Here is a 15,191-nt window from a genome sequence, read left to right as displayed (position 1 = left end):
CTAGACCTAATGACCTCTTAGAGTCTCTATGAGATCTAGGTGGAAAATAATGAAAACTTTTATTTTTAAGTAAGAAGTTTTTTGTAAAACATCATATTCATCTCTTACAATTCTCCCTCTGGCAGAGGCTCCCCTCCAACATCCAGTACCAGCAGTTCCAGCCTGACCAATGATGTGACCAAACAGCCAGGCAGTCGGGACATCCCATCAGGCAGACCTGCTAATGTGGGTACCATGGGTGTGCAGTATACACCTCACTCCCACCAGTTCCCCAGGACACGAAAGATGTTTGACAAGGGTCCAGATCAGGTAAACAACAACCACCAATAGCCACCTTTACTGTTTGACAGAACCTTCTTGTGGTTCATTATTTTCCTGTAAGTCCTTTACAGCCATTCTAATTAGTTTATAATCAAGGGCTGGTGCCCATATTTCTCATGTGTTAGAAGAAAGGCATCAGGATTTAAGTAACTTCATGTCACTCAGTTTGTAACAAACCAGAACTAAGATTATTTCCTACAGTTCATCCAACTCTTTTCTCTTAGTTGGTTCATTTAGTCAGATTTCCTATTCCTTTCTTTGTCTTTTGCGTATCCATCTACCCTATTGTTTGAGCTATCATATCCCTTATGAATATTGCAATGTGCATTTATCTTATTGCTGCCGCCACTAGTCTCATTTCTTCTATTCTTGGCAACTTCCATAAAGTAAAACCAAAAAGTAAAATTGATTTTCATTCTTCCTGGAAAAATATTATTTTGCAGCACTTGGTGTGGCAATGTTAACCACAGCTATTCAATAGAATTAATCTGATCAGGTTATTTTTTTTAAGCATTCAAGTCTTCTGCATAAACTGATATTATTTCCTTCTCAACACATTTTGAAAGACATTTTGAAGAGACAACTTCATGTTTTAATTTGCATGATGAAGACATTATTTGTCAGGACCACATCTACTACATAATCATAAAATGATTCTTGACAAATATTTGTGGCCTTTTTCTGGCTTCCTGGGACTAAAAAGAAATTTCAGGATATACCAAATACATCTACGTAAAATGAGTGGGCCTGTAGTATGCTTATGTTTGTGTGATGCATTCTAGACCTCTCAACAGTGGAGGGGTTAGCAGAGTCGACTGATGAAAAGGGAAGAAGTGGAATAACTGAGGAGAGAATCATTTTGCCCAGTATATTAAAAAGTAGCTGTCATACTGGCGAGGCACAATTCTGGCAGGTGGTAGACAAAGTTTTACAAATGTCATTCAGCAACTGTACCTTGTTCCTAACTAAGAATACCACCTGCTACTCCATGCCTAGACTGCTCAGTAGTAGAGACTGCCAAATGGTACCAAGTATGAAGCTTAGCTCTCCTGTGGATGAAACCTGACATAATAGCAGCTGCTGCTTCAACTGCCAATCTAATCAAGAAATCAGGCCAGATGTAAGCTTGTTTTTGTGTTTATCATTGGCTAACATTTCTGGACTCCAATTTTGGCATAACTAACAACAGACATTTTGTTTGATTGTCCCAACACAAACACATCACTAAGATTGCTGCCATAATTAGGTTTTCAAATCTTACCTGAAAAAATTGTTCTTTTTTATTTTATGCCCTCTTCTGGATTTTCCCAGTCCAGTTGTTTATCATTAGGGAATCAATCAGTAATTATTTATTAATCAATACCATGTTCCAGGCACTGTGTTAGGTACTGAGGATATATATATAATAAAGGAAATAATCTGTATTCGCAAAAATCTTATGTTCTAATGTGGGAAGCAACCTGCATGTATGTATGTAAGTATAAACAGATTAAATACAAAGTAAAAGTTAGCTGAGTCAGTCAACAAGAATTTTTTAAGCCTTTATTATATGTGTCTGTTACTCTGCTAAGTGCTAGGGATACAACTTCAAGCAAATCCAAAACAGTCTCTGCCCTGAAGGAACTTTCATTCTAAAGGGAGAAGACAACACATAAAAGGATACTAAAAAGTAGGGGTAGGGGTGAGAACAGGTACCCAGCACCAGGGATTGTGAATTGAGAAGTCCAGAATGGGGCCCAGTGAGAGTGAATAGCTGACCTAGGCACCCTCCTTAAGAGGAGGCTGGGAGGAACATTCCAGTCAGATTGAGGAGCTGCAGAACCAGAGGTATTCATGCAAGTTATTTAGAGAGGGATGTCACTAGAAGTTGGAGGAATCAGAAAAGGTTTCATGTACAAGGTGGTGTTTGAGCTACATATTAAAAAAAAAAAAAGAGTGGTTTTGTGAGGTGAAGATGAAAAAGGACTGCATTCCAGACACCAGGGACAGCTGGTGCAAAGGCAGGGAGATGGAATGTCATGAAGAAAGAATGGAGAGGAAAATTAGTTTGGCAGGATCACATAGGGTGAGAAGGGGGGTGATGTTCAGTGATACTAGAAAGATTGGGTAAGAAGCAGTAGGAAGCCACTGGAGTTGATTGAATAGAAACATCATGTGGTCAGCATCTCATACCTAAGGAAAATCACTTGACAGCAGTGTGGAAGATGGCCTGATGTGCAGAGAGGCTTGAAGCTGTTCCAGTCATCTAGGCATGAGGAGGACCTGAAATAATGCCATAATTGTGTGACTAGAGAAAGGGTCAGAAGTGAGAAATGGTGTGGAGGTATGAAGATGAGATGGGGTGGGGGGGGGGTGTAAAAAAGAAGGTGAGGAATCATTAAGAGTAGCACCCAGGTTGTGAGCCTGGGAGACTGGAAGAAATAGGAAAGTTTGGAAGACAAGTATTGAGTTCATTTTTGGGCTTGTGGTACTTGAGATGCCTCTCTGACACATAGTACAAAATGTACGATAGGTAGTTGTTGATGAGGAATTGAAGCTCACAGAAGAGACTGGGGCTGGATATAGAGTCCTTTGAGTCATCTGCATAGAGCTGCTAATTAAAGTTGTGAAAATCAATGAGTTCTGTGAAAAAGAAGAGTACAGGGCCTAGGACAAATCTTGGAAAAAACCCACAGGGTTTCATGTTCATTGAGCTAGTAATGGAGACAGAGAAAGAGCAGTCCTACAAACATAATGAGGACTAGGAAAGAGTAGAATCACAAGAACGTGTCCGGGAGGAGAGGGAAGTGTCAGATGCCCCAGGTAGGTCAAGAACAAATAAGACTGAGAAAAGGCCATCAGGTTTGATAGTGTAGAGGACCATGAGGAAATCAGTTTTAGGTAAGTGATAAGTTCAGGTGCCATATTACAAAGGATGGGGGAATGAAAAAAGGGAAAGTAAAAGCATAGTATATAAAACAATTTTTAGGAACTTGGTTGAGAAAGAGAAGAGACACTTTGAGAAGTTCGGGTCTAATGAAAGTTTGTTTTTTAAGAAAAGGAGGGGGAGCGACTAGGTGGTGCAGTGAATAGAGCACCCTCCTGGAGTCAGGGGCAAGTCACTTAACCCCAATTGCCCTCCCCCCCCCAAAAAAAAAAGAAAAGAGAAAGGGGAAAGAATTGAGTATGGAGTGAAGGCAGCCAAGAAGGAACCAGTATATAGGGAGATACTGAAGATTTAGGGTTGGAGCAATAATTAAGATTTCAGTTTGCAAGAGAAAGGAAAGAGTATATAATCAAGAGAACATGGAAAGATTGGCCTAAACAAGGAGAGGGGACCACTTCTTTGTCTGAGCCTGACAAGAGAATTAAGGATGATGTCAAACTATTTTGAGATAAAGAGAATGGAAGAAGAGGAAGCTTATCTCAGATGGCCTCAGTTTTCTTGGCAAAATAAAAGGGCAGGTCCTTAGCTGGGGAGTGGACCGAGATTAGAGGTGTAGGAGTTTTGAGGAGAGAACAGGTTTGAAAAAGCCCTTGTGGGAAATTACATTTGGATGCAATTGGGGAAAATTTGGAGGATTTCCTTACTGTAGTGAAGGCCCAGACAAAGTTGAACATAAATTTATAATATACCCTGTCAGGAGAAGTTGTATGACTTCCTCCAGCTCTATTCAGCAGCATGTGATTAGAAGTTTAGGAGTTAGATGGTGAGAATAATTCCTGACTGAAGTTTGACAAGGGATGTGTGGTAATAAGACAAAGGGGTAGGGAATCAAGATTGAGGAAGATGAAGCAAGAGGAGAGGTAATGGCCTTTGAACCTACCAAGGAGTGAATGGATGGGAGGCATTAATGAGGGCAAAGAAGGGGTTAGGGGAGTTAAGGCATAGGAAAAGGTAGAATAACGGGAGGTTAGAGTCAGATACAGAAATTTATCAGAATAATATCAGAATTTTTAATTGGGGAAATGAAACACGAAATAGAAAGGAGCAGACAGAAATGGTTTTCTTAGATGCCAGATTGCTAATTATTTCTTTGTTCTCTCTCTCTGTCTGTCTCTCTCTCTCTCTTGTCTCTCTCTCTGTCTGTCTGTCTCTCTCTTCTCTCTCTCTCTGTCTCTGTCTCTCTCTTGTCTCTCTGTCTCTCTCTCTCGTCTCTCTGTCTGTCTCTGTATCTGTCTCTCTCTTTTTCCTCTCGGAAGACCACTGATGATGGAGACGACACTGTTGGACACAAAAGTTTCATTTCAGCCACGATGCAGACAGGATTTTGTGACTGGAGTGCCAGATATTTTGCCCAGCCAGTAATGAAGGTAACTGTCTTATTGTTGTTGATTTGCATTAAATCCCTGTTCCTCTTCAGACTACCATGTCAACATAGCATGTCATAACAGCTGTTACTCAACATAAAGATATACATTTTATACTCATGATGCTCCTTTCTTAGTTTTTTCTGTATATCCCAAACCCTAAAATATTTTCTCATACCTCTTTTAAATATGAATCTCTTTAACTATATTTTAAAATTTGTTTTAAAGCCAATGTTATTCAGTCATTTCATTCTAAACAGAATAATTATGTACATGAAATTAGCCTGTGCTCAAAGTATTGGCTTAGATCTGCTGCCCGCTTCCTTTTTAGCTTGGCTGCTCTGTCTGTTCATTGCAGCAGGGGAAGAGGGGTGGCTGCTCAATTCCTGGGGAATCAGAGAGGGAAAAGGCAATGGGAGTCATTGTGTTACATTACTGAATGGGAAGGTGGGAGTGGTCTTCAAGTAAAATAGAAGAATTATTTATAACACTTAACACTGATACTGTCCAGCACAATTTACCAGTTATGATTTGCCATTTATATCTTAAACCTGCAATACATGCATGAAGTTGAAGAGCTTATGACAACCCAGCTAACTGCTCTGGGAGTTGAGTGTCATTATTTTTAAATGAAGCCAGATTCAATCACCTTCTGACCTTATCTAAACACCCAGTCTTGTCATTTCTGTCAAATGCTTTGTCTTCATCATTACTGGAAGTGGCACTCTAGGTTTTCTGGCTTTATGAACAATTGGCACAGCCTTAGGCCAGTTCACAGGCCTCACTTAAACTCTATTGGGGCCATTAAACTTTGCCACTTTTTTAAAAGAACATCTTCTTTAGAGCTAATTTCTAAAACATTTGGGTTATCCTTCCTGATTATCTTTCACACTGCTCAGATTCTGCAGCAGAATCATAATGGGAGATTTTTGCTGCCATAATCATTCCTTCAGAAACCGGCTGATGCCACAAACTCAGACTGCTGACATATCTGCAAGACAAAGCAGGAGGTGACCAGGCTTTGCTAGAACTCTCACTCCAATGCCCTTGGGGTGGAAACCCAAGAAAAACAGAAACGTCTGTGCCTTGAGTCCTTTCATATCGTACTTTTTTTGCTTTTTTCCCCAATTTGAAATTCCTTCCTAAAATTAGTAGAAGAAAAAAACTCATTTTCCTTAACAGCATCCACAACTGCAATCTGAAAATAAATTTGTATACTTGTGTTCATACATCAGGTAACTTTTCTTGGAATTTGAAAACTGAATTTCCTTTTAGTTTTCCCTTTGTCAGTTTAAAAGCTACATTGGGTATACTTGTATCTGTATGGCCACATTCAAAATTTGTTTGGATCACTGTTTCTCTTTCCTAAACTGTCTTTATCTTAGCTGTGAGTAAATGATGTTTTGTTGAGAAAAAATAGAATCACAGTACTTTAGCAAAGTTTTTAAAGTCTCTTAGTAGGAGGAACAGAAGTGTCTTTTCAGTAATGTTTTTCATTTTCTTAATGAGTAGATCTTGAAACAAGCCCAAGGAAGTCTTTGAGACAACCACACCAGATAATGGTTATTGAATCCCAAGGTCAACAGAGCATCTCATCCACCCCACATTATACCTGAACTTGCTTATCTTTGGGTAGCTTTAGACCTGGCAACCAAAAAGAGAACCTTTCTTCAATAAAAAGGACATTAATTCCTCTCAAAACGGGGGAGTGAAAATTTGAACTTGTACCTAATGAGAACCAATGCTGGCTAAATTATAACAGAAAAGACATTGAGGACTCCTGAAACATCTTCATTATTGTGGATGGGGAAATAACCTTTAGAGCTTTGATGTTTTAGGTTCAAAAGCTAAACATGATTTAATTTAACTATTTAATGTAACTAAGGTTTAGTCTCACCCTTAAATGTTTGCAACTAATGAGTAAATATGAAGAGGGATAAAAAATATTTCTAGTTAGCTTTCAGGTCTCATTAAAATTATAGCCCCAAAATGTCTACATCTTTTTCTAGTAACAGTCACTAATAGATTTGCTTAAAGTCATATAGAAGAGTCTATTCCACTTGCATTGATAATCCAAAAATTAAGAATGAGTCAAAACGTTTTGTTTGTTTATTTTTAGCAACAGCAGATTTGCCTTCCTAAAAGATATTTGACTTGGGCTGAAATTTGATGCATTTCTTAAGTACTCATTAACTGGCAGCTAAAGAAATCTTTATCCATCCAAGACTTAAAGTTTATTATAGATAATCAAGAATTCTCTGGATAGACCTCTGTGTGCAACCTTATGTATTATTTCCGGTGCTCAAAACCCTGTGCAAAACAAAGACAGGTGCCCTCCATCTTACACATGCTAAATGGTCCAACTTATTGGACCTTATTAGGCTCTTAGGTTGAGAGATAAACACCTTTCTTTGTATCAGTTATTGTTGCTAAAATTTCTCCCCTTTTTGGCCTCCATAATCCAGAGTGAGAGATGTGGTGGTACCTGTCCCTGGTACTCACCTGCCAATCCCTGCTTTATTAGAGAACAAACCCTAGATTGTTCTGAAGTGTTTCATATGTGATGAGCCTGGATGAGCTTTCAGACTATAACTTACAAAATAGCTGTTACTTGGTGAGGTAACACAAGTACAGGTACACAAGCTGAAAATCAATTTACCCAGGACAGCAGTTCACAACTTTTTTTAGTCCCCAGACCTCTAGTTTTTCAGTAAGCCTTTTCATAATCCTTAATAAATGTGAGAAGAAATATCCAGTTTACCATGCATATGCATATAAGAAATAAAATAAAGGGATTAATTTTTCATGAAGAAAATTATTCTGTATGTAACAGTTTTAGTATCATAAATTTCTTAAATATTTATAAGAACACATTTCAATAATAATGAGACTGTTAATTCTGTTTCTTAGAAACTGGCAGTTTTATTCTGAGTATAGCTTTTGAGGGAGATTCCTGCATATCACGTTCAACCTTTGGTTGTTGCTTCGGATTTGAGAAGAGGACCAAGAATCCTGATTCACAGAGATATAAATTGTCATAAACAGAATCAGAACTTCTGAGCAAATTAGTAATAATGAGACATTTCTCTAAGGTACAGCACTGTAATTTCATCTATTGGAAATCAATTCAAAGTTTCTGGTTATTGTAGAGATCAGTTAGTTAATCTTTTACTGGGTTGTTGTTGCTGGGGTGTTATTGTTTAAACCACACATTTATATGGTTTCGGTCAGTAGGATTTATTCCTTCAACTGTCCCTTTCCTATTTCTTAGATGCAATCTAACTCGTCCTCCTTTTCCCACTCTGCCCATGGCTTCTACAGAATGTTTCAGTAACTCTACCACTTTGGGAATATTGCAGTTGGATAATATAGTCATTTATCAAATTTTCCCTGTTCCATACTTCAGTGACAAATTTTTTGTGTTCCCAGATATGTGTCCCCCAGGTTGGGAATCACTGATCTGATAGTTTAGAATCTATTCTAGAGAGATAAATCCATGCCAACAACACTCAAAAGAGACAGATTTATTCATTAGTATATCAGTTTGTTAATTCATATTTAGAAACACAAATGTTAACTAAATCCTAATACAGGCCGTCTCACAGAGATTACATTCCCCAGGGCAGAACTTGGAGTAGTGGCCAAATTTACGCTGAATGTAAGAAAAACTCCCCAAGAATTAGAAATATCCCCAAAGGGAACAGATAGCGTCTGGAGTTGATAGGTTCTTCTTTAGTGAAGAACTATTACCAAAGTGATAGAGGGGATTTGGACTAGATGGTGTAATTCTCTAATTATTTGTGATTCAGGAAAAAAGGAACAAATGCCCCTTTTCTGTTGGCAAAAAACAGGTAATCCTTTTTCTTTTTTTATCCAGTTATGAAGCACATTTATAGTCCAATATGTTCCTGTCCCAGCAATAATTTTGAGAACAACTCATTGTCACTATTGTAAAAGCCATCTCTCTTAAAAAAAAAAAAAGAGGTCACCAAAATGTTAATTTAACTTATATATGCTAAGTTCTGGTCGGCTCAAAATGACACATATCCAAGACCCTTAAGCATTTCATAAAAATCTCTCTGTCCCTCTTCCTAAGAAAAGATCAGAGTGGGAAATGTAGTTGTTGTTCAGTTGTTCAGTCACATCAGATTCTTGGTGACCCTGTGGACCATACTGTCCATAGGTTTTCTTGGTAAAGATACTTCTCCAGTGGATTTAGGCAAACAGAGGTTAAATGACTTGCCCAAAGTCACATGAGTAGTAAGTGTCTGAAGCCGGATTTGAGCTCAGGTCTTCCTGACTCTAGGCCCAGCATTCTCTCCATTGAGCCATCTAGGAAAGTACTTACAGATGAGCTAGTCCAGTCCCTTCATTTTACCAGTTAGTCTGTGAGATCTAGAAAGGTGAAATGACTTCTTTCAAGGCTCTACTTTGCTTCTATATCACTCATGAAGCCTTACCTGATCTTCCTGTCACTGCTTACTCCCTCCTCAAATTATTGTATGAGCTTGTGTGTTTACATGTGGTTTCCCACAATAAAAGATAAAGTCCTTGAAGACAAAAACAATTTTTTCATTTTTGTTTTTGTATTTCCGCTGCCCAACAGAGAACCTCACACACCTAGCCCATAGTAGTAGTTCCTTAATAAATTTGTGTTGGTCTTCCCAGATGTTAAGTATTCTCACTCCATTTTCCTTGTAGTGTTCCTTGCCACCTATCTCCCAAAAATTATTTCCTATTTATTTTGTATATGTTTTACACATACTTCTGCTGCTTATGTTGTCTCCCCTGGTAGAAAGTAAACTGCTCAAGGGAGAGACTTTCATTTTTGTCTGTGTAGCTACAGCATCTCTGTGCCTGGAACATAGTAAGTGCTCACTAAATGTTGTTGAGTTAAAGTGATTTGCCCAATGTATCTAAATGACCAAACTGTAATATGTTCAACCAGGTCTACTTCAAGACAGTCTGGTGACACATGTTCAGGACTGGAGGAAAATGAGACAGTACTATCTCTTGTTAACAAGGGTGATTTATTTTATTGTAGCATGAAAAAGATATTCAGCCAGGACAGAACATTGATTCCACTGAGCACAGCTTCCCTGCCCATGTGTTGGTGTACCTATGAAACCTGACAATGCTGCTCCTCACTTCTCATGTAGTAGCTTTTGTATGTAAATCACCAGTAAGCTTTAGACCACCGGACCAATTAAGTTTCAAGGACAATTTCAATAACTTTTAAGGAAAACTAGCCTTGCCTGTAGGAGCTAGAACCTTAGAAAAAGTTATTCCAGCCAAGGTATCAATTCTTTAGGAAAAACCAGCCAAGTCTATGTAACAGGAACCTTAGTAAATATTTCTCCTATCATATGTGACTAGAACCTACCACTCCTAACACTCAGGACAACACTGTATCCCCTCTATTGGGGGTCCTAATTTTGTCTTTGAATCGAGTATCTACAGACAGAAGGGAGGACACGGGGGGAAAATCTTCTGATGCTTTAACAGTTATACAACTAGAAGAATGTTACTTTTTTTTTTCTTTTAAATTCAGCTAGGTGGGGCGTCTAGGTGCATAGAGCAGCAGAGCTGGAGTCAGGAGGACCTGAGTTCAAATCTGGCATCAGACACTTGACACAATTACTAGCTGTGTGACTTTGGGCAAATCACTTACCAAAAAGCAATCAATCAATTAAGTTAGGTCATTTTAGAAAATAATCTTTTTTTTATCTTTAGTTTAGTGTTAGCAACCCTTAATTTTATGGATATATTTAAAAATATGTCTGCCCCAACTATTCATGATAACCAGATTTTTGGATTACTTTGAGGTTTTTCAGTTTTTTTTTTTCTTTTAAGAAACAGAGGCATGGAATATGCAAGACTCATTAAAAATATTTTTGTATTTTCTTGAGTTAGCTGTTCAAGATACTTATCAATCTAATTTCTTTTGTTTTTTCATATGAAAGCTGACTGAAAGAAATTTTTAAATTGCTATATATTTTATTATATAGAAATGTCATAAACTTGTTTTGATCAACCTTCTTTACATGTAAAATAAAAGTATATCTAGAATCAGTTCAATAAACACTAAATGTTTTCTGTTTGCAAAACAATGAACTAGGCATTGGGAGATTTACAAAGTCCTTTTGAGTTTACAATGAGCTTACAAGCTTATAGTTTGTTGTTCAGTGGTTTCAGTCATGTCTGACTCTTTGTTACTGCATTTGGGGTTTTCTTGGCAAGAATACTGAAATGGTTTGTGATTTTCTTCTCCAGCTCATTTTACAGATGAGGAAACTGAGGCAGACAGGGTTAAATGATTTGCCCAGGGTCACACAGCTTATTAAGTGTCTGAGTCTGGATTTGAACTTAGGAAGATGAGTCTTTCTGACTTCAGACCTGGCATTCTATCCATTGTGCCACCTATCTACCCAGCTTATAGATTAGTGGGTGATAAAAAAAAGTACACCCTTAGAAAATATTTAGGAAAATTTAAAAAAAAAACTGAGCAAGCTTGACAGTAGGTTGATTTTCAAATCAACAGAAATTCTTAATAAATGTTAGTTTTAATTTTTTCAACAACTCTCAAAGTTGCATCCTGTAAATAACCAAGAGTTATGAGCGCTCCAAGAAACACAGCTACCAAGCTGATCAGAATGTGGGCAATCCCACCTTGTCGGTCGTGTTCCTGAGGACAGAACTATGAGAAATGGGTAGAAATTTTAAAAGCAGCAAATTCAAGCTTTATGATATGAAAATCTTCCGAACAATTGAAGCAATCCATGAGTGAAATGGGCTGCTTCTGGATTTTTTCCTCACTGGAAGTCTTCAAGTCAAGGTTAGATAACCATTTATTTGGGTGTATTAGGTAAGAAATTCTTGTTCATTTACAGGTTGGACTAGATGGTCCCCTTTGCCCCACCTCACCTCCCAGTCTTGAGCCCTTATATTTCCATTTTTTGTTAGCATCTTTAATGGTTTACCACCACATTTTTTTCATCTTATGGGATTGGAGACCAGTTAATTTACATAAGTGATACATACATTAGGAAATTTGAGAATTACTAGTTCATGCAGTCCTGATGTATCAGAACCATAAAATTACACTGGACTATTTAATTTTAGCAAACATTTTTTAGGGACCTACTAGGTACAAACTATCAGTTGTGGTATATGTGTGTGAGAGAGAGACAGAGAAAGGCAGCATGGTAGACTTAGGATCAGAAAACTCAGGTTTGAGTCCTAGCTCTAAAATTTAGTAGCTATCTGGTCCTAGGACTGTCATTTAACCCCTCTAAATCTCAGTTTACTTCTATATAAAATGAAGATAAAAACACTTACCCTATCTGCCTCATAAGGGAAAGAAAGAAGAAAAGGAACAATATTGAGTACCTACTATATGCCAGGTACTTTATTAAGCACTTTCTAAATATAATCTTATTTGACCTTTACAACAGTTCTGTGAGATAAGTACTATTATCATCCCCATTTTACAGGTGAGGAAGCTCAGGCTGACATATTAAATGACTTGTCATGGGTCACATGGCTAGCGGTGTCTGAGGCAGGAGTTGAACTCACATCTTCCTGACTCTTGGCTCAGTACTTTATTCACTCACTACTCTACCTAGCTGCTCCACTTTGCTGATCTCCTAAGGTCATTGCAAGGAATAGGACTTTGTAAACTTTAAAGTACTATAGAAAGCTGAGCTGCTATTATCATGCTCCACAGCCCTTCCCTGAGAGAGGACTAATAATTATGATTTAAAAAGCAGACCCTGATCCATCAAAGCACTCTGCAAGGACAACAAAAGGCTGTTTTCTGATTCTGGAGGGATGTCAGGGAAGGCTTCACAGAGGTGGTGACATTTTGCTTCTAAAATACAGAGGGATTCAGAAGATAGTTCTTAGCAGAAGGTGCTCCAGGAGCAAAGGCCTGAAGAAGGAAAATTAGGAGATGATTCAGGGAACAGTGAGTGAACAAGTGTGACTGGGGCAGATTATATGGTGATGTGTAGTGTGTGAGTTAAAGCCATTTTAAAAAATGAATTTATACTTGAATTTTGAGCATAGACATGAGCAGATCAAATAATAAAGATTCACTTGGCAGAGATAGAAAGGCTACAGTGGAGTGGAATAATCCCAGAGGACAAGAGTAGCTAGAATACAGGAACTCACCCAAAGTAGAGGGCCTAGATTAAGATGGTTGTGAGAATGGAAAGGAATGTTCAGATTAAAGAGATTTTGAAAAAATTAGAAGGACCATTGATTGGAAAGAGGAGTTGACTGAGAGAGAGTAGTCAACGATGACTCAGGTTTAATGATTAAGTGAATGGTGGTGCCAGTGACACACACTGAGGGAAGTTAGGGCAGTTTCACAACAGTTCAATTAGCACCATGTTAATTAGCCCAACTAATGTCACCCTATTTTTAGATTCCAAAAGGACACAGTTTGATTCTTTCTTGAACAGTTCAAAAAGAAAGCAAATTCAGTTGCCTTATTGCCCAGTGGTGATGGAAGGAGGGACAGTAACAGAAAAAAAATAATTATTTTCTAATGAAAACTAATTTAGTGTATATGCAATTAGGTGAGGGCATGAGAGAGGTTGCTAGAATGTTGTTTTCATACTGTCCAAGGAGGAGGTGAAAGGAAAGGGATGCCCATTTACTCTGCTACCCCATGATTTAGCATCGAACAGTGCCACTGGATCACTTGTAGCTGACTTACCATCCTCTCACAGAAGTACAGTCTTGCTCAAGTTCATGGGGCAAATCAGATATCCAAACACACACACACACAATCCTGGACTGCCACTCTTTTGTCTGGCATCAGGTTCTTACCATCCCCTGCAAAGGATCTGGTAACATGTGCTCTGGAATTATGTCAATATTAATTTCTCTTATAAATTACTGGCTTTGTTTTAGATGGTCATGGTTCTCTTGATTTATTGGTGATTAAATCAAATACATTTAGAGCAAGCAGGTTCCATTGTGATTGCTCAGTGGTCTATTAATGAATCGTTGCAGAACCACAATACTTTATGTTCCAGAAGAGTTTTGTCCCCCTTTTGTTTGATGCTCTGTGATAAAGGCCCTTGTGGGTGAGTCACTTCTGGCCTAATGTACAAGTTGCAAATAATGGCTACACAGTCTGCCAGATGTTTGCCTTAGTCTGTCAGGAAATAACTTTATGTACAATGGCCTTCCTTCTCCTTCACTTTTCCTGCAGAGTTTCCCTCTAATTTTGATGAGATACTTGAGAAACAAAACATAGAAGCAGCCACAGTATCAGGGACAGAAATGTGTATAATATTGTATATCAATATAGTATTAGTGGGAAGAGCACTGATCTGGGAGTCAAAAGAACTGATTTCAAATTCCGTCCTGTAACCTGGCATGTATAAATGTTTTAAGGGGCCCAGTTTCCCTTCTCTGTAAAATGATAAAATTCTGGCATTGTAATCCTATTATTGTAGTTGGTGGCTTATAAAGCATTTTTTTTTGTTTCTCTTACATTAAGTCACCATTCTCACTTAATATTAAATGAAAATGATAAGTATGCATGTTACTGCCCTCATAAAATGCTTGTTGCTGACTACTTCTGTTGCATGACATAGAGTCAGCTATAGCATGAATATACAAAAACACAGAATCATAATCCTCAAAAAAAATTTATATTCTTCAGAGACATGATGAGCAAATGGGCAGATTCTGTTTTTTATTGAAAATTCAGGGAACAAAATAATACATGTTTATGAGGTGAATAAAAAGCATCATGCTTGTATTTAGAACCATAGAACAGTCATTTTCCATTTATTACAAACAGTATTGCCCACTAGGAAGATGATGAGCAGCAACAATCTTGAGAAGCTCTATAAATCTTGATGCTTAACTATCTTGGCACTGGCACATATGAGAAGCTGGGCCTTTTTCATTCCTAATATCTATGTACCTTAGTCATATCTCTTACTTCCATAACCCTTGAACTTCTTTGATATTAGAATGGCAGAACCAAATGGGAATTAGTTATTCTGACTCACAAATCCATCTTGTGCAGTACATTTTCCTCAGAAAGGACATAGGGAACTGATGTTCCCCCACAGATCCTCTAGGGAGACTTCAGCTTTCCTCTTTTCCCTGCACCCCAAACTGTTCTTTGAGCCAGGCAAGAGAGTTAAAGGATATGAATTTCATTGGCTTTCGACTGATGTGTCTCAGTGGGAGACTTCAGAATAGTAATTGGTTTCTGTCTGAGTAGAAGCCAAGAGGTGTTAGAAATCTGTGGAGTGTCATGATCTTAATCGTGTAACACTATTACAGACACCCACATGCCTCTGGGAGCTCTGGTTAGAGGATAGCAAAGCGAAAACTGAAACTAGATTTTTGTTTACTAGAAAACTCAAAGAAAAATAGAGAAGAGAGGAGGAGGAAAAAGAATGCCTGATTAAAAGATTTCTTTTGAATAGAAATATTTGGTTGAATGATTTCATTGGGTCTTTTCATCTTGCTCAGTAATCATATCTTCTTTTGTTTCTCTCATTCTCTCTCTCTCTCTCTCTCTCTCTCTCTCTCTCTCTCTCTCTCTC

The 15,191-nt window shown here is 38.0% G+C and overlaps 1 protein-coding gene across 2 annotated transcripts in view; it reads left to right on the top strand.

Annotated features, from left to right (window-relative positions):
* Positions 1-15,191, top strand: part of RPTOR (regulatory associated protein of MTOR complex 1) — a 528,996-nt gene that overhangs the window by 431,699 nt on the left and 82,106 nt on the right. For both annotated transcript variants that reach the window (XM_069064093.1, XM_069064092.1), the window contains exons 23-24: positions 126-309; positions 4,504-4,614. In XM_069064093.1, the coding sequence (XP_068920194.1) occupies positions 126-309; positions 4,504-4,614 (295 nt within the window). The remainder of the gene's footprint in view (positions 1-125; positions 310-4,503; positions 4,615-15,191) is intronic.

This window comes from Petaurus breviceps, unplaced genomic scaffold, assembly GCF_028583685.1.
Source record: "Petaurus breviceps papuanus isolate PSGF00001 unplaced genomic scaffold, PetGlider_PUasm1.0 90617, whole genome shotgun sequence".
NCBI classification, from domain to species: domain Eukaryota; kingdom Metazoa; phylum Chordata; class Mammalia; order Diprotodontia; family Petauridae; genus Petaurus; species Petaurus breviceps.
This window is presented reverse-complemented; position numbering and strand designations above follow the sequence as displayed.